Source organism: Sphaerodactylus townsendi, linkage group LG15 (assembly GCF_021028975.2).
Source record: "Sphaerodactylus townsendi isolate TG3544 linkage group LG15, MPM_Stown_v2.3, whole genome shotgun sequence".
NCBI lineage: Eukaryota > Metazoa > Chordata > Lepidosauria > Squamata > Sphaerodactylidae > Sphaerodactylus > Sphaerodactylus townsendi.
In genome coordinates, this window is record NC_059439.1 from 28,713,453 (window position 1) to 28,739,032 (window position 25,580).

Here is a 25,580-nt window from a genome sequence, read left to right on the forward strand (position 1 = left end):
TACTACTACTACTACTACTACTACTACTACTCTTCTTCTTCTTCTTCTTCTTCTTCTTCTTCTTCTTCTTCTTCTTCTTCTTCTTCACTTTGGGCAGCCACCTTTATCATTCCTTCTTGCTCCATATCCATGCATGCTAGTCCGCACAGTTCCATCCTTACAAATGTTTATTCAGCCTTGGCCGGCCAACTGGAACAATGTTTTTTGGAGCTCCCCCAAATACCTTTCGCTCCAATCTTCCCCAAATGGTCATAGGCCAAGTAGGTTTGCAAGCAGTGTGGACAGGAAAGCATGCCTTTTTAAAGCTCTCCCCCAAATCAGCCCCATTTTTATTATTGCCATCTCTCTCAACCTCTGTTTCCCCTCATCACACCACCCAAGGACTTCTGCCAACTTAAAAAGAAGAAAAGATTAGCAGCAGCAACTGCCATTTTTTTTAACCAAAAAGCCAGTGGGAAAATGTAATTGTGCGATGAATTCCAGCATTTGGAGCCAACGTGGTGGGAAGGTCTGGTCGTCCATCCAGGAGTCGCTGGTTGACTGCCGGGTAAACAGTGATGCTAGGCTGTGTGGTCAGATTCATCATGTCTGCATTTTTAAGTCAGGTCTATACATTTGCCTCCTCTACACACACACACACACACACACACACCCCGTCAATCCATATATCCAGTCCTACATCTCATCGTCCCTCATCCGTCTCTTGGTCTGGCACTTTCTTCGTGTTCTAGCACTATGTCTAGAAAACACAGACACGATTTACTGGAAGAGCTACGCAAAGTTAAGTCCATTTGACGCCCATTCTTTTTCATGGGGAAGTTCAGCATCTGCTTGAAACCAGAAGAGGGGGGGCGTAAACGTGCTTTGCTCCAGGTGGATCGTGCCGCAAGTATTCACGTGAGTTTTGTGTGTCCTTTTCTCCCTTTGTAATTCAGGGCTGCATTCTGGAATCAGCCCAACCCCTACAGTCTTAAGGAATTTTGTTACCATGGGGAAGAACTATCAGAAAGCCCTCTCAGGTAATGAAATACCCCCATCCATCTTTTGACCTCAGGTCAGGTCAGAGTTGAGGCTTCTTTGGAAAGAGAAAGGTCTGCGCCGTGTGTGTGTTCCTGTTAGTTCATTAATCAATAGTTATCCCCCCCCCTACTTTGGCAGGAGTGACGGTGGCAGCCAAAGGCTATTTTGATGCCTTGGTGAAACTCGGTGAGTTGGCCAGCGATAGCCAAGGCTCCAAGGAACTGGGTAAGTTAAGTGTTTCCCTTTGAACTGTTTTTATTAGCATCGACTTAGCTGGGGATGGGTCCAGGTTTTGAGGGATCCGGGGCAGAGAATTCCTAGGAGCAGCAGTGGCGTGAGGGAGGTTGGCAGAGCTCTATGTATCTAATCTGAGGAACTGGATTTTATCTCAGCTCTGTCAGCTTCTGAGCTGTGGGAGGTGGCTTATCTGGGACCAGATTAGCCTGTACACCCTTCACACACGCCAGTTGGGTGAACTTAGCTGAAGTCACAGCTTCTCGGGAGCTTCTCTCAGCCCCACTCTACCCTCCCATAGGGTGTTTGTTGTGAGGGGGGAAGGGCAAGGAGATTGTCAGCCCCTTTGAGTCTCCTGCAGGAGAGAAAGGGGGGATATAAATCCAAACTCTTCTCTTCAAACTCTTCTAGGTGCTCCCTCCTCTTTTATACCTCCCACCAGCCCCCACCACGGACCCACCTTCTCTTCCCCCCACTTGCATGCCCCCAGGTGCTTGCATGTCCTTCCCCTGCCTGCTTGTGCGCTCTCCCATCACCCCTGCTCACTATGGCCTGTAGGAATGGCAAGGTGTGGCACTAGCAAATAAGTGATTGAGGGAGGAGCAGCAGTGGGTCATGCCAGATGCCCTGGGCTCTGGCAGCTGCCCCACCTCTGGGTTTGCTGGTGCCAGGGCTTGGTTAGACACCCTGGAGTTTTTCATGCAGGGTGGATTTCCCTTCTTCCCTTCTGCTGGCTGAAAACGGGCCAGGCTGGTGGGGCAGGGCCAGGCCTGGCAGGGCGGGACGAATGGGAAAGAGGGCAGAGCCAGGGGCGATTTCCCACCCCTACTTGGTGCGCACTCACCTGGGCACATGACTTCCCTCCTCTATAGCTAAGGCAACTCTGGCCTCCATATCCCACTCTGCTCCGTTTTTTTCTAGAGCATCTGCATGCAAATATAGCCATTGCGGAATGCATTTACAAAAAAATAAATAAATCGTGGAGGGTCTTATCTATTCATTCATCTATCTATTCATTCATCTATCTATCTATCTATCTATCTATCTATCTATCTATCTATCTATCTATCTATCTATCTATCTATCTATCTATCTATCTATCTATCTATCTATCTATCTATCTATCTATCTATCTATCTATCTATCTCCTGCCCTATCCCTGAAGGGCTCAAGGCAGGTCAAATTGGGACTTTGTAAACATCCTTCAGAGGGGTGAACTGGAGATTCGGTTCCATATATAACCAGCATCGCATTTTTTGCATAAAATCTGGCAGAAATTACATGGAACGGACTTATCATGTAGCTGTTATACACACTGTTGACACCCCCCCCCCCAAAAAAAAAAAATCTGGGCCATTGACTCTGGGACAGCCCTCATGTGATCCTGGCCAACCCATGCTATTTTATCCTTCAAATGTTAGTGGAACATCATGGGATCAGAGGTAACCGCATAGCTCTGGTAACATATGAATTGAGCCCTTGAGACAGTTTGCACGTGCAGCCAAATGAGGCGGTGGAGGTTTTTCTGGGCTGCATCGTTCCAAAGCAGCAGATGACGGCGGTTTCAGGTTTGCAATGCTTAAATGCTCCCACATGACAAGGCAGAAGAGAGGGGAGAAGATCCAGGAGATGACTAAGATGAGCCCTCCTGCCTGTTCAGCTAATTCATCCCATGCCGGAATTATCACTGGGTTCTTCTCCGAGCTAGCAACATGTGCACGCTCTGCGGTACAGAATGGCATGTTCCAAGGAAAACTGTGATTGTCCTAATGCACATCTGCAAGGGTTGGGGGGAGGGTGTAATTGAGGTTTTTAGCACCAGCAAATGAGCAATTATCTTTATTTCAACTGGGACTATCCTTTGTTTAAAATGTTTCATTTTTGGATGGTTGTTGCTAAAGTGATGATTATTGGTCTCGTATTATTTGCAGCTGTTGTTTACCGCCCTGAGCCCTTCGGGGGAGGGCGGTATACAAATCTAATCAATCAATCAATCAATTTAGGCGGGGAGTCGTCTTCCTTTGAATCAATCGATTGCATGTGGACAGTACCCAAAACCTACTCCGTGTTTGAGGTGCTGACGGGAACTTACAATGCAGTGAACGGAGGGTCTTGGTCACTGTTAGCAAAGTCGATCATCTTAAATTCTAAAATTCCCTGTTTCATTAACGCGTCAGAATCAAAGCGGAGTTTTTTAAAAAGGAAACATGAATTCTGTCCCGGCTGATTAAAACTGACCCCTACCAATTAATCGGTGAAATCTTTTGATTCCTTCGCCAACCTGTTTCCAATGGGCAGGCCTAATTCTAATGCAAATTGAACAACCAAGCTTAATCGTGGTTATAAATCTCCCACTTTTCAGGGGTTTTTTTAGTTAAAAGGAGCCATGATAGAGGCTGACTTTGGCTAGGCTTCGATATTCTGGGTGGTAGCGTTTAACCCGTTTCCCCTGAGCCGTTTAAACCACGGTCCTCCGTTTGCAAGATCCAAGCAAGGCTGTTAACAATAGGACACACACGTGTGCGTTCACACACGTGGCGGATTTGATTGAGAAAATCAATGAAAGGAATACTTTTTGTGGATCCCCTGCATCATGACTAGTCAAACCACATGTGACTGTTGAAAAGCGATGATTGGATCTCCCCCTTCTTAATAAAATGATAACATGTCAAGATTCTCCAGGGTGGTGTTTGCCCCCCCCCCCCTACTCCAGGGAGATATCACAGAGAGATACTATATTTGTATTTTGCTTCCATGGGAAAGTATTAGCCTCAGAATAAAGTAGATGCTGAGATCAGCGTGAGTTTGAAAGGTTAAAGAAGCAGTGGCATAGTGGTTAAGAGCAGGTGCATTCTAATCTGGAGGAACCCGGTTTGATTCCCCGCTCTGCCACTTGAGTTGTGGAGGCTTATCTGGGGAATTCAGATTAGCCTGTGCACTCCCACACACGCCAGCTGGGTGACCTTAGGCTAGTCACAGCTTTCCGGAGCTCTTTTAGCCCCACCCACCTCGTAGGGTGTTTGTTGTGAGGGGGGAAGGAAGGAGATTATAAGCCCCTTTGAGTCTCCTACATGAGAGAAAGGGGGGATGTAAATCCAAACTCCTCTTCCTCCTCCTCCTCCTCCTCCTCCTCCTCCTCCTCCTCCTCCTCCTCTTCTTCTTCTTCTTCTTCTTCTTCTTCTTCTTCTTCTTCTTCTTCTTCTTCTTTCTCCCGCCCTGCAATCCAATCTTCCTTCACCTGGCGTGTGTGGGAGTGCACAGGCTAATCTGAATTCCCCAGATAAGCCTCCACAGCTCAAGCAGCAGAGCGGGGAATCAAACCCGGTCCCTCCAGATTAGAGTACACCTGCTCTTAACCACTACACCACTGCTTTAGCATGTAAAGCCTTAAACCTTCCCCTGGGCATTGGTCCCAATTTGAATTCCCCCCCACCCCCCACACAAACATCCTGCATCTATTATTATTTTTAAAAAACTATTGGAGATTCTGATCACAAGTCTCATTCTTTATGCATAGTTTGGCCATTTAAAAGATTTGGAAAAAGTTACATATCATACAGATTTCTTTTCTTGCCTAAATATTAGCCTGGGTATGAAATCATGTTTGGTTACCCAGTCAATAACACAGTGGCCTTCTTCTGTACCTGGCTGTACTTTCTTTGTTGGAAAAGTTTCCATCCTGGTGACTCTAGAACGTCCTGTAGATTTTATATCTAATCACTGTGTGCATTATACAAAACTTATGCATTGTACACGGCATGCCCAGAACAGATTTTACATAGTTCTGCTCAAGGTTGGGCATATAGAATAGAATAGAATAGAATAGAATAGAATAGAATAGAATAGAATAGAATCTTTATTGGCCAAGTGTGATTGGACACACAAGGAATTTGTCTCCGGTGCATATGCTCTCAGTGTACATAAAAGAAAATACATTTGTCAAGAATCATAAGGTACAGCACTTAATGATTGTCATATAGGTCTAGTAAGCAATCAGGAAACAATCAATAGTAATAAAAACATAAAATGTAAAATCATAAAATAAAATGAAATGTCAGCACAGGCTATAGTCATACAGTCATAATTGGGAGGAGATGTACCCAGGGGAAGGCCTGCTTCTGTTTACGTTTTGATCAGAGGCCCCTTCCACACATGCAGAATAATGCACTTTCAATGCACTTTCACAATTGTTTGCAAGTGGATTTTGCTATTCCACACAGCTGCAAAGTGCCTTGAAAGTAGATTGAAAGTGCATTATTCTGCATGTGTGGAAGGGGCCGGAGTCTTGGTGGTCATTATTAAAAGGCAAGTTGGGATCCTTGAACAACTCCTAGAAAAAGGAATTAACTTGAAAGGAGATTATCCTGGGACAGACTAGGTTGGAGGGGACAAAGCGTGTTTTCACAGGGCCGGGAATGTCTGAGGTCGGTTAACTCTCTGTTCACCCCCGTCCTGCAGGTGACACGTTATTCCAAATGGCTGAAGTTCATCGGCAGGTCCAAGTACAGCTGGAGGAGACGGTGAGTCTCTAAGAGTCTCTTTTTTATCCTGGTACCAGACCTGTGTGGCTGAAACAGATAGACCATGTCCCCACGAACGAAGTCCTCATGCACTTGCCTCATGCACTGTGTCCTCATGCACTTGCCGTAGAATGAGTTAGACCACTAGCCTATCAAGGTGAGTATTGTCTACTTTGATTGGCAGCTGCTGTCTGGGGTCTCATGCAGAGTCTTTCTCCATCACCTGCTACCTGATCTCCCCTTTGATCCTCCCCCCTCCCCCAATACTACATTACGATGGCTTTGCTCACCTGTGCAGGATCTTCTGCAGGTGCCCACCTGCAAATGGGTCAAATCCGCAACTACCTGCACATGTGCATTCTCTGTTGTGGCCTCCACTTTGTGGAATGACTTGTCTGATGAGGTCAGGGGAGCTCCTGTTCTCCTGGCTTTCCACAAACCATGCAAAACTGAATTATTCCAGAGGGTTTTTCTGCACAAGCAATAGGGCACGGAAGGGTAAGCTGGAGCACTGCGGTCCAAGCTCTGCTCACAACCTGAGTCTGATCCTAACGGAAGTCAGTTTTTGGTACCTGGCCCAAAGTTGACTCCGCCTCCCACCCTTCCAAGATCGGTAAAATGAGTACCCAGCTTGCTGGGGGTAAAGTGTAGATAACTGGGAAAGGCAACAGCAAACTGACCTGTAAACAAAGTCTGCCTAGTAAATTTCCTGCCTAGTAAATTTCCCTTGGATCAGTAATGAGCTGGTGCTTGCAACTTTATTTTTAATAAAGTTGTACTGTAACAAAAGTTGTACTGTAATAAAGTTGTACTGTAACAAAAGAGTTCAGAAAGACCGAGTTGTTCCACCGGGCTTTTGGAGAAACCAGCCGCTGAGTGTGCCCCCTCCCCTATATCATCGGGACCCCTTACTGGGATATATGGGTCCTTAATACTATCTGGACCTCATTCTCTCCTGCCCTCCTAGGAGGATTCGGTTTTGTGGAGGCCATCTTAGGACAACCGTTGTTTTATTGTATTTCTGAAAGTATTATATGATGGTTTTTATCTGTGATTTTATGTTGTACACCGCCCAGAGCCCTTCGGGGATGGGGCGGTATATTAAATAAATAAATAAATAAATAAATAAATAAATAAATAAATTTCATACATACATACATACATACATACGTACATACATACATACATACATACATAATTAAATAATTAATTAATTAATTAATTAATTAAATAAATAAATAAATAAATAAATAAATAAATAAAATAAAATAAAATAAAATAAAATAAAATACTTGTTAGGAATAGTGGAGTATCCTAGCCCGCACATGCAATGAAATGCACTTTCATTCCACTTTCAATCCACTTTGCAGCTGGATTTTACTGTGCAGAATAGCAAAATCCAGTTGCAAACAATTGTGAAAGTGGATTGAAAGTGCATTATCCCGCATGGGCGGAAGGGACCCTACTGTGTATAACTCATGCGACCTGTAAATAGGGCCCTACTGTGTCATTTATACACTGTTTAATGCGTCGTATGAATTCTTAGGCTTCACTTCAGTTTGATTTTCATATTTCCGTCTGGTTCCAGCTTTTCTGCTATACAAATCCTGTTGTATCATTTTATTTATTTATTTTATTTTATTATTTGATTTAATATACCGCCCTATCCCTGAAGGGCTCAGGGCCGTGAACAATATACTATCATATATAAAAACATATAAAAAGTTAAAAAGTTTACATTCTAAAACAGTACCCCACGAAACCCATATGCAACCCTCCCAAGAGAATAATGGGTCCCGATGATGTTAGGGACCCTATACAGCAGGGGGCTGAGTGTCATCAGCATACTGATGGCAGACCAGCCCAAAGCTCCGTACCAACTGAGCAAGGGGTCGCATATAGATGTTAAACATTGGACGCCCCATCCTGTTGATTATGTCTCCCTGTTGTGTGTAATCCGCCTCGAGTCTCTGTGAGAAAGGCAAACTATAAATAACAAGGATAAAATACAGCCTGCCAGTCTGTCATTCCTCTCAGCCAAGCTGTGGGTGTTAACAGGTGGCACGGGCCGCGGTCTCCCTGATTCTCATTCTTCTTCTTCTTCCTGTTTTCTCTCAACACCTGGTCCCAGCTGAAGCTTTTCCAGTCAGAGCTCCTGTCCCAGTTGGAACACAAATTAGAACTGGATATCAAGTATCTGACGGTGAGAAAGATTGATTTGCGTTCCTCTCTGCTGTGACTTTGATCTCCCCCCCTCCTGTTTATACGCATCCCCTCCGTCTTTTCCTTCCGAAGTGTGTCATTTAAGGTTCAATTTGTGCTGAGGCCTTAACCCCAGAACCTGTTCAGGCCCTTAAAAGCGTGAAGCAGTAAGAGTTCCCCACCCGCAGTCTGAACTGGGCTGTGGTGATCCAAAAGGAAATAAAACTACAACGGTTCTAGGAGCTGGTTCGAGCGTTTACGTGGAATGAGGCAAAGGGAACTTCTCTGCTCCCAAAGTTGACTCCACCGTGACCCAGAGGTGGGATCCAGCAGGTTCTCACCAGTTCCCGAGAGCGGGTTACTAATTATTTGTGTGTGCCAAGAGGGGGTTACTAATTGGGTCTGCTTTTCCGTTAGAAATCCCATTAGGTCCAAAAATCATAAAGTCCTGTTGTTTCCTATGTGGCTGGTTAGCGAAGGTAGAAAACGGGATAATTCTCCCTGTTGGGCTGTTTTAAAAACATGTTTTAGAAATATGGTCAAGTTCCTTATTTAAGGAAAGTATCCTTCTTTTGATTTCTAGAAAGAAAATTAAGTATTTGAAAGTATTAAGTATTTGACAGGCAGTCAATTAGAGGAGAAGTATGTATTGTCGAAGGCTTTCATGGCCGGAATCACTTGGGTGCTGTGTAGTTTCCGGGCTGTATGGCCGTGTTCTAGCAGCATTCTCTCCTGACGTTTCGCCTGCATCTGTGGCTGGCATCTTCAGTGGATCCTCTGAAGATGCCAGCCACAGATGCAGGCGAAACGTCAGGAGAGAATGCTGCTAGAACACGGCCATACAGCCCGGAAACCACACAGCACCCAAGAGGAGAAGTAGTTCTTTCTGTTGGCAGTAGACGATAGGACTTGCTATAATGAGTTTAAATTATGGACAGAAAGATACCAGCTGGAAATTAGGAACTTTTTTTTTTACAGTAAGAGTTTTTTACAGCAACAGAGAAATTATTAATGCCCCACCCCCGGAATGCCCGGCCACGCCCCCGTCGTGCCCCACCCAGCCCCATTGGCGCTACGTTACTGTTTGAATCCCACCACCATGGGAACCTGTTACTAAAATTTTTGGATCCCACCACTGCCGTCACCCTTCCTAGGCTACCCTGAAGAAATACCAAGGAGAGCATCGTTCCAAAGCAGAGTCCATTGAGAAGTGCCAGACGGAGCTGAAGAAACTGCGCAAGAAATGCCAGAGCAGCAAAAACCCGCAGAAGTACGGGGACCGTGAGGTGCAGGTAAGGTCAGTGGCGCAGTGCTGGGATTCTGTCGCCGGGCCATCCACCCATCGAGGGAAGTGCTCGGAAAAACAGGGGAAATGCGGCACATTCCTTCAGGAATGGTGTCACATCCTGTCAGAAACTGACATGCCGCATTCCAGGACAGGCTATCTGGGGAGGAAGCAGGATAGTCGGAAAGTTTCCTCATAAGCCAGCGATCGTGTTTGTAAACACGTGACATCTCCTTACACAGAGCTGGGCCAAAGAGCTATCTAAGCAAATACCATCGACCCAGGACAGAAGGGCTCTCCCAGCCCGGCCATCCAGAATGCCAAGTCTTGAGTCGGAGACTTTAACAAATGCCCTGTCTCATCAGATCTAGGCCCGTGGTGGCGAACCTTTGGCACTCCAGATGTTATGGACTACAATTCCCATCAGCCCCTTCCAGCATGGCCAATTGGCAGTGCTGGAAGGGTCTGATGGGAATTGTGGTCCATAACATCTGGAGTGCCAAAGGTTCGCCACCACTGATCTAGGCAGTTAAGCAGGGTCATCCCTGAATAGTACTTGGATGGGAGACCACCATGAAAGTTCAGGGTTGCTACTCAGAGGCAGGCAACGGCAAACTACCTGCGTTAGTTTCTTGGTCTCTTGAAAACCCTCCGGGTTTGCCGTAAGTCAGCTGTAACTTCACAGCACTTTCCAACATTCTTTTCCTGTGTACTTAATATTGAAACACATCCTCCAAGATAAAAGCATGTTTTTTTTCTCAGCTGGTGCAAAACATAACCTTCTTCCTGACACACTCCAAGTTTTGAAATTCGGAAATACCCCTGTTTCCCCTAATATAAGACATCCCCGAAAAGTAAGACATAGTAGAGGTTTTGCTGAAGTGCGAAATATAAGGCATCCCCCGAAAGTAAGACATAGCAAAGTTTTTGTTTGGAAGCATGCCCGACGAACAGAACACAGGAAAAATAAGACATCCCCTGAAAATAAGACATAGCACATCTTTGGGAGCAAAAATTAGTATAAGACACTGTCTTATATTCGGGGAAACACGGTGCTATAGCGCAGTGGTGGCGAACCTATGGCACGGGTGCCAGAGGTGGCACTCAGACCCCTCTCTGTGGGCACGTGCGCGCAGAGTGCGTCATGTGAAGGGGAAGTGCTGTTAAACCCCACTGATTTTCATGTGAATAACTAAAGCACAATCCTTTACCTGGGAGTAAGCTCGGTTGCTGGCAATGGGACTTGCTTCTGAGTAAACCCTCCTAGGGTTGTGATTCACCCGTTGGAAGAGTTGCACAGTTGCTTCAAAGCAAAGCCACCGACTACCACCAAGCTTACTCCTCAGTAACGCACGCCTCGGAGCCAACCGTTTTTTCTAAACTAAAACCTCAGTTTTGGGTTGCAATTTGGGCACTCGGTCTTGAAAAGGTTCGCCATCACTGCACTAGAATCTTGGAAATGCAAGGTCTCTGAGTCCATCCTCAGCTGAGAAGCTTGAGTGTGTCACCTTAGGTCTTTTCTGTCTCTCAGCCTGATCTACCTCGTAAGATTGTTGTGAGGCTAAAACGTAGTCGGGAAGGAAAACGGGATAAGTTGTTTAGGTTCCCCACTGGGAAGAAAATGGCGAGAGGTATAAATAAATGGATATGTTTATCCTTGAGACAATTCTTCGAGGTAGGTGAGGCTGCGAGAGTGGGGTTGACACAAGGGCACACAGCCAGATTTGTGATAAATAAGTGGGCTTTGGGTTGCAATTTGGGCACTCGGTCTCAAAAAGGTTCACCATCACTGCATTAGCATTTGGGAGCTTTGTTTCTGTGCCATAGAAGAATGCAGCTCAGTGCAGAAATGCAGAAACACGCAGAAGCAAATGTATGTTTGGAAGTTTGGGTTTCTGGCATTTCTCACTGGAGCGTTCTAGCCTCGTGATGTAGTCCTGGCTACCGTCTTGTTCCCTGCTCTGCGTCAGGAGCAACTATACAAAACCAAACCCTCTGATTTGCAGAGAAGAAGCGGTGGAGAGCGTAAAAATCCCACAGCCTGTTCTTCTCTCCCCGTTCGTATGCCAGTCTGCTGCCTGTTCCATTTCGATGCCGTCTGGGCGCTGGGATTGGGGTCACTAAGAAGTTTATGTCTTTAAAGGGTTTAACATTCTTTGGCCATTTGGTGCCTGGAGAAGTAATCTCTCCAGAGGGGCTACCTGGACTGTTGACAATAACACCCCACACAGATGCACGCACGCGCAAACACACACATACTCCCCTCTTGACCCGTGTACACACTTTTTGCACATACACCCTTAATCACCAACCTAAACACTTACATATTTTTGCCTGTGCTTTCTTGCCTAAGCGGAGCACACGTCCGCATTGCGCCTGGGCATTTCCCAGCCCGTATCCACATGCAGAGAACTCTCTGCGCCCCCTGAAAAAACTACAGACAGTCTTTTCGGAACACTGGACAAAAAGCCCCGATGCATTTTTCTGACATGCACATGTTGTGCATACCTGTGCAAACACTGGGGGTGCGTGCGCATTATGGGCCTGCGTCTTCACAATTCCACCCTGTGCAAAAAAGAGGAGTGTAAAAGACACAATGCTGTGCTCAGTCAAAAAAAACCCTACAATCAGTGGACTCCTAAGCAGAGTCCTAAATAAAGAGCAGACAAAATAATGCTATGGGAGGATGGAATTCCAAGCATGGAGAGCACACATGAGTGTCAGACGCACATCAAAGTGCTCCAGCAGCTGTGTGCTCCCACACATACGCAAACAAACATCGCACTGGGGTTTGATGCTGTGTCTCCCCTGTTTACCATCTTCCCTTTCCACCCCCAATCCTGTGAATCCCGGCAGAGGAAGAGGACATTTGGCTCTGGAAAGGCCTCTTTTGTGAACCTTGTTGCCCCGGTAACCATTACTTCGGGATCAAGGCCTGCTCAGGCTAGAGGCCGCAAAGAGGGGGGCCAGTGAGGAAGTGGGGGGTACTGGTAACCCTTTGTCTGCCGGACCCTGCTTGATCGCCCTGTGATATCAAGGTGCGCAGGCTCGAAACGGCTTAACGTGCATTACTTACTTCTCTTTTCCCATCTGTTCTGCTCACAACTGGGATGATTCCAGGAGAAAGCATCGAATCTCCTCCCATTCTTCGATGTTTGCTTGTGGCTGAAACACAGATGTATGTAAAGTTATCCCTTCCACATCATGGGGTTAGGGGCGCAGGAACCCCACAATCTTGGAAATCCACGTAAATCCCCTTGGCTTGCCTGTCGGTCGAGGGAAGGGTGCCCATCCGCATTACTCTGTGAGGCCAGCCACCTTCCAGGGACAATCCCCATTTACAATAATTTCTTATGTCAGTGATGGCAAACCTTTTCAAGGCCGAGTGCCCAAACTGCAACCCAAAACCCACTTATTTATCGCAAAGTGCCAACACGGCAATTTAAGATGAATTAAGATGAATTAATGAAGGTTTAAGTTTAGAAAAAATGGTTGGCTCTGAAGCACGCATTACTCGGGAGTAAGCTTGGTGGTATTCTGTGGCTTTGCTTTGAAGCAACCATGCAACTCTTCCAATGGGTGAATCACGACCCTAGGAGGGTTTACTCAGAAGCAAGCCCCATTGCCAGCAACTGAGCTTACTCCCAGGTAAAGGATTGCGCTTTAGTTCTTCCCATGAAAATCAGGGGGTTTAACAGCACTTAACAGGGTTACCTACACTGCTTCCCCAAAACTAGGTCTCAGGTTTAATGCTAATAATGCTAATAATCAATTAGCTAATGCTAATAATAATGCTAATCATCAAGCCCAGTGGCCCAAGCCAGCCTAGATGTGGGGGGGGGGGGCATTCTGTTTGCGCGTGCCCACAGAGAGGGCTCTGAGTGCCACCTCTGGCACCCGTGCCATAGGTTCACCACCACTGTCTTGTGTCAACCCACAATAAGCTGAAACCTCGATGGGGAAAGTCGTAATGTGGAAGTGACAACTGTATGTGGAACGAAGCGGGGTTATTTCGTCGGCATCATTAATGCCGAATGAAAAGGATATTCGGCAAAAGCTGTTTAAGGGTATATTGGAAACCCTTCTCCCAGAACAGCTGATGTGACCTTTCATTTGCATGTGGGCAAACTGATTCTGCCTAGCAAACTGATTCTGCCTACCATGTTGCCCCTGTGTTGATGTGAAATTGAATGTTGCAATACACTTTGCAGCCGGATTTTACTGTGCGGACTAGCAAAATCCACTTGCAAACAGTTGTGAAAGTGGATTGAAAGTGCATTATTCTGCACATGCCGAAAGGGCCTAAGACCTATACTGTGTCTGCTTCATCTCACTTACATAGGCTGAATAATATCGTCATATGGGAAAGTCTTAATTCTCTACAGTGTTGGAATGTAAGCCTGGCTGTGAAGTGGTTGGGCTTGAAATTGGAACAAGATGGCTGCTTCCCATCTAATGATGTAATTGGACTTTTTTTCTCTTTTGCCAAAGTATGTGGAGATCATGAGCACGAAGCAGAGCGAGCTGGACCGGTTTGTGGCGGAAGGATACAAGGCAGCTTTGACTGAGGAGAGGCGCCGGTACTCGTTTCTGGTGGACCGCCAGTGTGCAGTATCCAAGCACTTCAGCACCTATCACACAAAGGTGAGCTGCACCTGCCTCAATGCATAAGGTTTGAAGACAGACTTTTACGTACATGTGATTCAGCAGGAACACCCCTTCCTTCTTCCTTTGCTGGGATGGGCGTAGAATTCAGCCCTCTGAGAATCTCTCTTGGGGAAAAAAGTTCAAGTCTAATTAAAAAAAGGCATGAAATATTACAGACGTATCTGTCTGTTCTTTCTCCCCTGCTGTTCCCTTGTGGTCTACAATTCCAAGATTGCAAACATGGAAAGTACAATATAACCCCATTAATGCCCTTTCCCAACGAAATGTGTCCTGTTTAAATTCCATTAAGAGAACCAGCGTGGTGTAGTGGTTAAGAGCAGGTGGATTCTAATCTGGAGAACCGGGTTTGATTCCCCACTCCACCACCTGAGTGGCAGAGGCTGATCTGGTGAACCAGATGTGTTTCCACACTCCTACATTCCTGCTGGGTGACCTTGGGCTAGTCACAGTTCTCTCAGAACTCTCTCAGCCCCACCTACCTCACAAGGTGTCTGTTGTGGGGAGAGGAAGGGAAAGGAGTTTGTAAGCCACCTTGAGTCTCCTGACAGGAGAGAAAGGTGGGGTATAAATCCAAACTCTTCTTCTTTTCTTCTTCTTCTTTAATTGCTTTATGAATGTAAAACGTGCATTTTAAACTCTGCATTTTCTAGCACTGACATCCTGAGGCGGGAAAAAGTAGAAGCTGGTTGTGTGTGTAAAGTACTGTCAAGGCATACCCAACTTTTTGTAGAGGTAGTTTGCCATTGTAGAGGTAGTTTGCCATTGCCTTCTTCTGCAGAGTTTTCCTTGAGGTCTCCCTTCACATTCTCTTCGCAGGTGCGGGAGCTATTAGCAGCCAAGCTGCCTATCTGGCAGGCATCGTGTACCCAACCTACCCGCCTCCCTGAACGCGCCCTGGCCTTGGTCAAGCTCACAGCCAACCATCTCCCTGGGGGGACACCTGTCCCAGCTGCTGACCCCCTTCCCACTTCTAAGGTCCTGGAAGAATTGTTAGAGCATGGACCAAACCATGTGAGTGTCTACCTGGGAACACCCATGAATAGTCCATTGACTCCCAAGACCTCCTTTCTTATATCTCTATGGGGTTCAAAGTCCCCAATTCCAGCGGTGTAGCCATATGTCAGATCTGGAGCTCAGTAGAAAGCCAGGAACACAGAAGGGGCCCATAGCCTTTGACTCAGTTTGACGGTTGAATGTACATAAGCGCCATCAAGTTGCAACCAACTTATGACAGCTCCAATAAGGGTCTTTCAAGGCAAGTGACAAATGGTAGTGGTTTGACTTTGCCTTCCTCTGCAGTCTCCCTAAATGGTATCCCATCCAAGTACTGACCCTTCTTAGCTTCTAAGAGCTGAAGACAGTGGGCCATACCACTCCTTCCCTACCCTCCAAAAGTTGTAAGAACTAAGAAACGTTGTCAGTGGTGATGGAAAGAGCCCTCAAGTTGCAACCTCTGTAGGGCTTTCAAGGGAAAATATGTTCAGAGGTGGCCTTCATGTAAGAACTAAGAAACGTTGTCAGTGGTGATGGAAAGAGCCCTCAAGTTGCAACCTCTGTAGGGCTTTCAAGGGAAAATATGTTCAGAGGTGGTTTGCCATTTCCTGCCTTCATGTAGTTCTTCATGTAAGAACTAAGAAACGTTGTCAGTGGTGATGGAAAGAACCCTCAAGTTGCAACCTCTGTAGGGTTTTCGAGGGAAAATATGTTCAGAGGTGGTTTGCCATTTCCTGCCTTCATGTAGTTCTTCATGTAAGAACTAAGAAACGTCGTCAGTGGTGATGGAAAGAACCCTCAAGTTGCAACCTCTGTAGGGTTTTCAAGGGAAGATATGTTCAGAGGTGGTTTGCCATTTCCTGCCTTCATGTAGTTCTTCATGTAAGAACTAAGAAACATTGTCAGTGGTGATGGAAAGAACCCTCAAGTTGCAACCTCTGTAGGGTTTTCAAGGGAAGATATGTTCAGAGGTGGTTTGCCATTTCCTGCCTTCATGTAGTTCTTCATGTAAGAACTAAGAAATGTCGTCAGTGGTGATGGAAAGAACCCTCAAGTTGCAACCTCTGTAGGGCTTTCAAGGGAAGATATGTTCAGAGGTGGTTTGCCATTTGCTGCCTTCATGTAGCGACCCTGGACTTCCTTGGAGGTCTTCCATCCAAATGTTAACCAGGGACGACCCTGCTTAACTTCTGAGATTGGATGAGCTCCAGCTAGCCTAGGACACCCCGATCAGGGCAAGAAAAGTTAGGATGAGGCAACAGCTGAACGCCGGTGTGGTACCTCTTTGTTTCTTTCTTCTCCCTTCCTCCTGGTGTCCACCCAGCATGCTTCAGTCCAAGAGGTGGCGCCACTCCCTAATGGTGATTCGCATCGTGGGAAGGGAATGAGAGACCTAAGTCACCCTCCGGTCAGCGAGCCCATCACCATCACCTTAGGACTTCCGCCCACCCAAACCACTCAAACCCCGCCACAGACCAAGACTGCTGACAGCTATGCCTGCACCCTTCCAATGCCACGCAAGATGTCCACCGAGACCCGTCTTGCAACGCTGGGTGAGTGTCCTGTGTCAAGCATTAAATAGCAACCTGTCCCACGGCCCTCTTGCCTTGTGTAGGAAGCATCAAAATGGCTGCAAATTATTGATCTGTGCAACCTTCTTATAAGTTGACCCCCCTGTTTTAGGACAGTGGTCTTCAGCCTAAGGGTCGAGACCCTCAGGTGGGTTGCAGAGTCTCTGCTGAAGGATTAGCAGCCCCTATCCAGCTGCCATTTCTGACTGTCTTTTGGAAACCTGGTGTGGAAACAGCATGTGTGTCTCCTACCAGGCTTTGCATGCTAGTTGAGAAGAGTAATAGTGAAGAGGAGATCTCCATGGTTCTGACCATAGATGTGTTCCTGACCATGGTACATCCCCTGGTGTTTGTTTTGTGTTTCCCATCCCCAGCTCTTTTGGCTTGCTGCCTGTGATCCTGGCTGAGGAACCGGTGAAGTCATAACCCTGTCACCCCCCCGCTTCCTGTCACATGACTCTGATGTGTTATGACTTCCTGTCACATGTTTGTAGTTCAGTGGGTCCAGGTCTGGAAAGGCTGAAAGCCACTGTTCTAAAGCATCTCCTTCCCTACCATTCAAAGGTTGTGAGAACTAAAAAACGTCATCAGTGGTGCTGGAAAGAACCCTCAAGTCGCAACCTCTGTAGAGTTCTCAAGGCAAGAGATGTTCAGAGGTGGTTTGCCACTGCCTGCCTTCGTGTAGCGACCCTGGACTTCCTTGGAGGTCCTCCATCCAAATATTAACCTGGGATGATCCTGCCCCAAATGGAAAACTCCTGCTTCCTGACACCCACCCTGTTCCTCTCCACAGTGGAGAACAAAACCCTGCCTCGTATCAGTCCGCTGTCCATCCTGCCTGCACGTATCGAGCGACGGAGGGTCCAGGCGATATTCTCCCATGCAGCGGGCGAGAACAGCACGCTACTAAACTTCCAAGAGGGAGACGTCATCCTCCTGCTGGTGACCGAGGCACGGGATGGCTGGCATTACGGGGAAAACGAGACGACCAAAATGTGAGACGCTCACTGGGCCTTAGGTTCCCATGTGATTCAGGCATCCCAGCTGCTAGCCTTTCCCTGATGTGTGGATGTGTTCACCTGTCAGTCTCTCTTGAGCTGCTCAGTCTGCATGTGGCTTATGGGGATCTATATGGCTGGGAGCTCTACTGAAGAAGACTATGGGAGTGGTTGTTCCTCGCTGGCAGAGTGCACAGCTTTGCATGCAGACAGGCCCAGGTGGAGTTCTAGCAGGGGGTAGGGAAAAACCCCTGCAGAGCTATCAATACAAATGGGCTATATAGATTAGCTATAAGGTAGCTTCACAGGTGTACTCCAGTCCATCCATCACTAGATTCTAGGGGGTCTGCGCTAGGCTGTTCTGCATATGCAAAGAATGGAAGCTTTAACCTCTCCCCCTCTAGTCTAGTGAGCCCAGCCTATTTCCTCCTCTTCCCAGAAATCAGGAATTTTGGCTCTGACTCACTTCCATGTCCTAAACCACTAGTCCATACTCCCTCTTTAGGCCCTGGAGCCCTGGCTCCTTGTTTCGGTTGTGGCTGTTCCTTCCCTTTCTCATCCACAGGTGCCTCATTTCCTTTCCCCCTTCCCCCAGTCTCAGTAGCAGAGGCTAGAAAGAGGTTGTGTATCGTCCCCCTTCCTGTTTTAACGCATGTTTGTTCGTCCTCTGTCCCCCTCCCCCGCTTCCTCTTTATAGGAAAGGCTGGTTCCCTTACTCCTACACCCGGCCCTTCCCCGCAGCTGAAGTGATTGACAAGTCACTCATCAGGTAAAGTGCAAAGTCTTCAAAATGGATAGGAGAGGCAGGACTGGCCAAATGGAACCATTCGGGTTACCTTGCACCTCAGAGGTCATTTTGCTTACCTGCCTTTCCCCTAGCTGAGGGCAAAACTGGAGTCCTTGATATAAACAAGGGAAGGCCAGCAAGAGCCACCATTTAGTTTTTGTAGTTGTGGGAACTGTGATTTGGGGATTAGCTGATATAATTGGTTATTGTTTATAGTATATCATTATGATGCATTATTATGCTGCTGATATTGTTGTATTATGATTTATTGTTGTTGCTGTTTATGCTATGCTTTGTTGTTTGTTCACTACTGTTGTTTGCTGCCGTGAGCCCTCCGGGGGAGGGCAGGATATAAATTAAATGTGAAATGAAATGAAATGAAAATGTATATCTGCCCCAGAACTCTAAAAGAACATGCACCATGTCTCTGGGCAAGGACAATGATCTGTAAGGGGAAGACTCCCCATGGGTACCGCGAATGCTTCCTTGTGCTTTGATCACTGTACTTATTTTTGGTCACTGTCATATTTTGGTCACATCGTAGACAACGAGACTCGCTAGAAAAGACAATGATGCTAGGGAAAGTTGAAGGTAGCAGGAACACAAGAAAACGTGACCTGAGATGGATTGATTCGATTAAAAAAAACGTGGCCCTCAGTTTGCAAACTTGAATAAGCAAGGCTGTTAACAACAGGATGTTTTGGAGATCATTCATTCAAAGGCTCGCCATAAGTTGGAAGCGGCTTGGTGGCACTTAACATACACACATACTGGTTCCCAGTTTTGCTGAAGCGAAATGGTATGGGACTGCCCCCCACCCGCAAGAATGCCCCTCCTGTAATTCACATGACCCTTGAATCTGCTTAAGCAGCAGACCTGGCCCCAGAGCTAAGCCTTACCTCACACTGTTCATGAAAAGCCACCCTTGTCCCAGTGCCTGGAATGTAACGCCCCCTGGGGTGGAAAAGGCAAGGGGTTCTATCCGGCATCTAAAGTTTATTCCAGTATTCAGTACTAGTTATTAGGCTTGGTCACCGAAAATGGCCGAATCGCGGCCGGTCGGGCATATTTCGGGCTCAAATACAGTATGCCTGAACATGATCTGATCCGAATGCAAAGTATTCGGATCAGCTTGTATGGACATTCAGGATTCGGCAGCATTCAAGGATTGTTTAAACGATCCCCACATGCAGCCGCTTCCCGGGGGAAGGGGTTTTTTTCTGTCTTTAAGCACTGTTTCAAGGGATTTCACTTCCTTGAAACAATGCTTAAAGACAGAACACAACAAACTAAAGATTCCCCCCTTCCCCCTTGAACTCCCTTGAAACAATGTTTAAAGACAGAACACAACAAATAAAAGAGTCTAAACCCCCTAGTTTTAAAGAAAGAAAACCCCCCGAAAGAATCCACCCGCAGACAATCCCCCCAATACTTACCTTAGGGTGCCTGTGAGGGGGTATTTGTAAAGCTAGCTGCCCCAAAATTGCAAGGTATCTTCAGGAGACTCTCCTGATGATACCACCCAAATCTGGTGAAGTTTGGTTCAGGCTCAAAAGGTAGCCCCTATCTCCTATTATCTCCCATTGGAAACAATAAGGTATTGGGCACCCCCTTTGGGGGTTTATAAAATTGGACCCCCTGAACCAAACTTCACCAATCCTGGGTGGTATCACCAAGAGAGTCTCCTGAGGACACCCTGCAATTTTGGCACCACTATCTTTAAAAATGCAGCCCCTACAGGCCAACCCCCCCCCCAAATCTGAAAAATACAAACCATTTCAGACTGACCCGAATTATTCGGGAGCTATCGAATATTCGGGTATATCGAATATAAGGTATTGGACTTATTTGGGTATACCAATAATTTTACACTCAAATAAAGCCGAATCCGAATTTTACCAAATATTTTCAGTATTGCTCAGCCCTACTAATTAATGCACCCTTACCTCTGAACAAGAAGTCGCCTCATCCAGTCTGGTTGCAAAGAAATCCATATTAGGAACCTGTTCAAAAAGAACACGCATTTCCTGCTTTCCTCTGTGTGCCCAGAGAAGGAGAGGGGTGTGCTGTGTTATTTATTTCAAATGGCAGATCCCACTTGCCCAAGGGTGCCATTTTTACTTTTAGCTGCCAGCTGCTCTTATATACATCCTCTAGGCAGAGAGAGAGCTAGATGTCATGTCTATGTATGGGAGCCTTGAGACTTCAGACTCCTGGGATAGAAAGTAGTGAGATCCTGCAGGGAAAGTTTGAAGCCCAGACTCATGAGCCTGGGGCAAATGGGGGCTTTAAAACGGACTAGTCGCAAGCTGAGCCCAGAGGTCTTTATGTTGCCAGCAACGCCATAGGGGCCAGTCGGTTCAGGCCTGGGGCTCAGCAGTAATGACAACAGAGGCAAGTTTGTCCAAGTTACTGGCTACCAATGGCCTTTCAGTCCTGCATCTGGGTTCTTTCCAAGAGCCATAGAGATGGCTGTGGCTGGTTTTCCAGGCTGGGTGGCCATGGTTCGGTAGCTTTTGGTCCTAACATTTTGCCTGCATCTGCGGCTGGCATCTTCAGAGGCACATCATAGTGAGATGTGTGCCACGGAGAGAAACGCCACGACGTGTCTCTAAAGATGCCAGCCCCAGATGCAGGTGGAATGTTAGGAGCAAAAACTAAAACCTTCTCCAGCCACTTGATTTCGGCTGTGAAAGCCTTTGACAATACACGGACCAAGGCACGACCAGGCTAAATACGAGTGGGGAGAAGCAGCAACCAACTTCGGCATGAATTACCTCTCTCTCCCTCTCTCTGCAGCTTCCCGCTTAGCAAAATGAACAGTAACAGCACAGGAAATCTGGACCGAAGCGGCTCTCCTCCTGCGGGCCCTGAGGGAGGGGATGGGCCGCGCTACGGGCCTTCTCCACGTGTCACTACATCCCGCCAACGTCCGTACAGCATGCTCAACCCCGACCTGTCACAGGTGCGTGTATGGAATGTAATGACTATGTCAAATCCAAAAGCATGACAAATGCCGTCAGGGAGCTGTTTCCACGTTTCTCTGCTGCCACTCCGTGGCCAAAAGCTCCCAAGCAACACAGCTTCGTAGAAACCACTTCTTTCTGGATGCACGCAAAATCCATTTGTGTGCATGTCTGTTTATATTTATAATTTGATTTCTGCGCTGCCCTTCCCCTTAGCAGGCACAGGGCAGCTTACAGAGATAAAGTTTCAGATTAAATTAACAACAATACATTATATAGGCACCATAAAATTAATCTCTTACTAAACTAAGGGAAATGAATTATTTGTAAACACACTATCTGATCCCAAGCTGAGATGGGTGATTATCAGAGTGAGAACTAACATGTTTCTTCTCACATTACCTTTAGGAAGATTTATGAAATCCGTACACTAGAAGAAGAAGAGTTTGTATTTCTATCCCCCCTTTCTCTCCTGTAGGAGGCTCAAAGGGGCTTACAATCTCCTTGCCCTTCCCCCCTCACAACAAACACCCTGTGAGGTGGGTGGGGCTGAGAGAGCTCCAAGAAGCTGTGACTAGCCCAAGGTCACCCAGCTGGCGTGTGTGGGAGTGTACAGGCTAATCTGAATTCCCCAGATAAGCCTCCACAGCTCAGGCGGCAGAGCTGGGAATCAAACCCGGTTCCTCCAGATTAGATACGTGAGCTCTTAACCTCCTACGCCACTGCTGCTCCTTACTTACTGTTTAACTACTGAAGAGTTGCTTGAGCACACTTTGTTCGTTTGCCCAACATTTATGAAATTTAAACCTGACTTTTTACTTAAGGCCCCAACTTTGGCAGGTCCTTGCCCCCTTAACTTTTAAACTGATTTATCTCTTGAATAATCAGGATCCTATGATATTGGAAATGGTGTCCAATTTTCTGATCAATACTCTGGATTAATCTTTTGGATTCTCTTTTCTGTTCACAGTATTCTTATATATTTTGGACATTCCTTCTAGTTCTCTTATTCTGTTTATTTGTATTTGGCGATTCTCTTTTTGATGGCTAATAAAGGTAACTGAACTGAATTACAGAAAGGGAGGGAGAAAAGGAAGGGGAAAAGGGGTTGGGGAGAAGGAAAAAGGAAAGAGAGGAAAGGAGAGAAAGAAAGGGAGCCCAGCTATGATGGAATACCATCAATACCCTCAACTGCAGGCATGGTAGAACAGTTCTGTCTTACAGGCCCGGCCAAATTGTGATAGATCTCCTAGGGCAGAGGTCCCCTGGAAGCCTTCTGGCCGGGGCCAAATGTGGCCCCACTAAAGAAGCATTTATCCAGCCATGGAGCATGGCTGGCGATGGCTCCATTCATGTGCAGTGGGGGCTCAAGGGAGAGGAGGAACCAGCCCCAACGGCTGTTGATTGCAATTACATGATGGCACCCCCAAATCTCCATGAATTTTCTGACCCAGAGTTGGAAACCTTATACGTGGCAACGCCTGCTCCGCCCTTCCCTCTCAGCTACTCCATGTGTTGCTCTCAGGCTTTTCCTGTTCCGCCTCACTCCCATTGGCATCCAGCCAGGCTGGCCGAATCGCTCACAGCCTGGCTGCTAGGGAGTAAAGAACCCAGGAAGATACCTGATCCTGGACTAGATGGAATGCTTCATCGGGAAAGTTCTGCTTTTTTTTTTTGGGGAAGGTATTCCACATCCTCCCCAACAATATTTGGAGCCCACCCTGTACTTGACATACTTTGGCCACTGTTCTAAAAATAGACCATGACAGAAAGGCTGAAAGGTGAAATCAAACATTTTACAATCATTTGTGCATTGGAATTTGTTCATAGTTTTTTTTAGTCCGGCCCTCCAACAGTCTGAGGGACAGTGAACTGGCCCCCTGTTTAAAAAGTTTGGGGACCCCTGCCCTAGGGCCTGTGTCTCCTTTGAGCGAATGTTCCAAAAGGCCCTGGCCCTAGTTGTGAGTAGCCGGAGTTCTTTTGGGCCAGGATATTTTTTGTTTGTTTATTTTGCAAATCTCTTTCTAATCCGTAGACTTGAGTGGTTTTCCTTCTGTTCCGGAGCCTTTGGCTTGAAATGAATGTTTGTGGGTCTTTGGGCATGCATGGAATTGAATTTGCTTTCCTTCTTTCCTTTCCAGTTAGCCAGTGAGTTTGGGAGTCCAAATTCCTCTCCTTCGAGGTAAGACACCCTCTTGTGAATTCAGGGATTTTATTTCTTCCTGTGGGGCCTCCTGTCTCTTGATACCCACCCCATTTTGTATATCTCTGGTTTAGGAAGGCCCGTTCTCTGATTTAGAACGTGGGATCCAAAACTACTGTGATTCTAGTCCGGTTGGCACATGAAGAACAGGGATGAGATCGAATGGATTGTACCATTTCAGCCTACAGACAAGAGATGAGGACGCTTTTATACGACCTAGTGTCACAAATTCCCTGCGAATTGAAAACTAGATTTGTAGCAAAGTGTAGGACTAGAAGCTTTCCTCCTGATATGCTAATTCTGTTCATGCAAGGAAGGTTTTTCAAAAATATATATGGGAGAGAAATTCACTAGTGGTAAACCACCCCCACCACCCCAGTTTGAAGTGATCCAGTCCATCTGGCTACCTCGGTGTTGTGGCATCTCATTGACCCAGCCTGTCTGTCCGCCATATTTTCATGCCACACTTTTTTTCAACAAGCACTGATGTTGGCTGTGGTTCTCCTTCCTTCTTTCTCATCACAACCGCCCTGTGAAGTAGGTTAGGCTGAGAGATAGTCAGTGACACAGGTTGACCGTGTGAATTTGTGAAACTCTTTGTGTGAACTTTTGTGGTTGAGATGCGATAGGGACTCAGTTCTCCTCAGGCTTAGCCTAAAGCTCTGACAGATACACCACACTGCCATCGGACCCTGCCTGTAGAACTTCCTCGCCAAACTTGTGAGATCTGAGTATGACACTTTCTTTCACGAGCACACTTCCTTTCCCACTGCAGGATCAACCCTTTCGCTCACATCAAGCTGAAACGCACCGTGACGAATGACCGCTCAGCCCCACTCATCCAGTGAGAGGCGTCAGGATCGGTGGGGCCAGACTCCCACCTTCTGGACAGTCTCCCCTAACCAAACACCTCTGGCTTCACCACCCCCTCTAGTGCCTAACAAGAGTATTGCAACAGCTGGGGCTGGGACCAAGCGTCGTCATGCAATGTCAGCAGAAGGAGAGGAAACGGGACAGAAACGAGAACTAGAGTGCGGAGAATTACAGATGGAGAGACAGAGGCCGAGGAAAAAATGGAGGAAGGAAGATTGGAGGTGTGAGAGAAAGAAGAAGGAAAAGGGGGGGTCGATAGGAGGACTTGCTGATCGAGTTGTAAAATGTCTGCCCGGAAGTCACTCCTCTTGAAGCACCCGCTGGTTTGAACATCTCTGGATTGGAGCCCTGGAGTTTAGAGTCAGGCCTGGCCCTCACATGCAGTGGACTGAGGTGGTAGAGTCACTCAGGGGGTAATGCTGGACTGTACCACTTCGGACTGCAAATGGGAAAATCGCCTTTTTGAGTGTTTTACGATGCTTTAACAATCTCTCTCTCTGCAAGAAGAAAGCGAGCACACGAGGGATGGGATTGGATTGGATCCCACAGTGTTGGTTTTTTCACTTACTAGAATTTTCAGTTTATTGATTATGCCTTTATCCGGCCCATACACCAAGGAGCTCAGAGTAATATGCATAGGTTCCCCAATACAATTCTTACTCTGTGATGGGGGAAAAAAAGAGTGAATGGCTCAAGGTAACACAGCAAGCCTCATGACAGCGTGGAGTGCACCAGGGCTTTCTTGTCAATATCCTACTTGAACTGCGGTGCCCGGAATATTGTGTACAGTTCTGGGCACCCCAATTCATAGAACGATATTGACAAGCTGGAACGGGTCCAGAGGAGAGCAACCAAAATGGTGAAAGGCCTGGAACCCATGCCCTACGAGGAGAGACTTAGGGAGCTGGGGATGTTTAGTTCGGTGAAGGGAAGGTTAAGAGGTGACATGGCAGCCATGTTTAGATATTTGAGGGGATGTCATGTTGGTGAGGGAGCGAGCTTGTTTTCTGCTGCTCCGGAGACTAGGACCAGGAGTCAAGGGTTCGAGGTGAAGGAAAAGAGATTCCACCTAAACATCAGGAAAAACTTCCTAACAGTAAGGGCCATTCGACAGTGGAATGCACTACCTCGGAGTGTGGTGGAGTCTCCCTCTTTGGAGAGGCTGGATGGTCAGGAGTGCTTTGATTGTGGTTTCCTGCATGGCAGGAGGTTGGACTTAATGGCCCTTGCGGTCTCTTCCAACTCTACAATTCTATGATT

General features: G+C 46.9%; 1 protein-coding gene across 2 annotated transcripts in view; it reads left to right on the forward strand.

Annotated features, from left to right (window-relative positions):
- Nucleotides 1-25,186, forward strand: part of LOC125445026 (brain-specific angiogenesis inhibitor 1-associated protein 2-like) — a 30,738-nt gene extending 5,552 nt beyond the window's left edge. Inside the window, exons 2-14 of one of the 2 annotated variants that reach the window (XM_048517840.1) lie at nt 942-1,019; nt 1,159-1,245; nt 5,713-5,774; nt 7,906-7,977; nt 9,131-9,268; nt 13,753-13,905; nt 14,746-14,940; nt 16,247-16,475; nt 17,287-17,488; nt 18,189-18,260; nt 21,078-21,243; nt 23,386-23,426; nt 24,223-25,186. In XM_048517840.1, coding sequence (XP_048373797.1) covers nt 989-1,019; nt 1,159-1,245; nt 5,713-5,774; nt 7,906-7,977; nt 9,131-9,268; nt 13,753-13,905; nt 14,746-14,940; nt 16,247-16,475; nt 17,287-17,488; nt 18,189-18,260; nt 21,078-21,243; nt 23,386-23,426; nt 24,223-24,295 — 1,521 coding nt within the window. In that variant the 5' untranslated portion in view covers nt 942-988 and the 3' untranslated portion in view covers nt 24,296-25,186. The remainder of the gene's footprint in view (nt 1-941; nt 1,020-1,158; nt 1,246-5,712; nt 5,775-7,905; nt 7,978-9,130; nt 9,269-13,752; nt 13,906-14,745; nt 14,941-16,246; nt 16,476-17,286; nt 17,489-18,188; nt 18,261-21,077; nt 21,244-23,385; nt 23,427-24,222) is intronic. The other variant, XM_048517841.1, reaches the window with a different exon arrangement.
- Nucleotides 25,187-25,580: the final 394 nt, after the last annotated feature.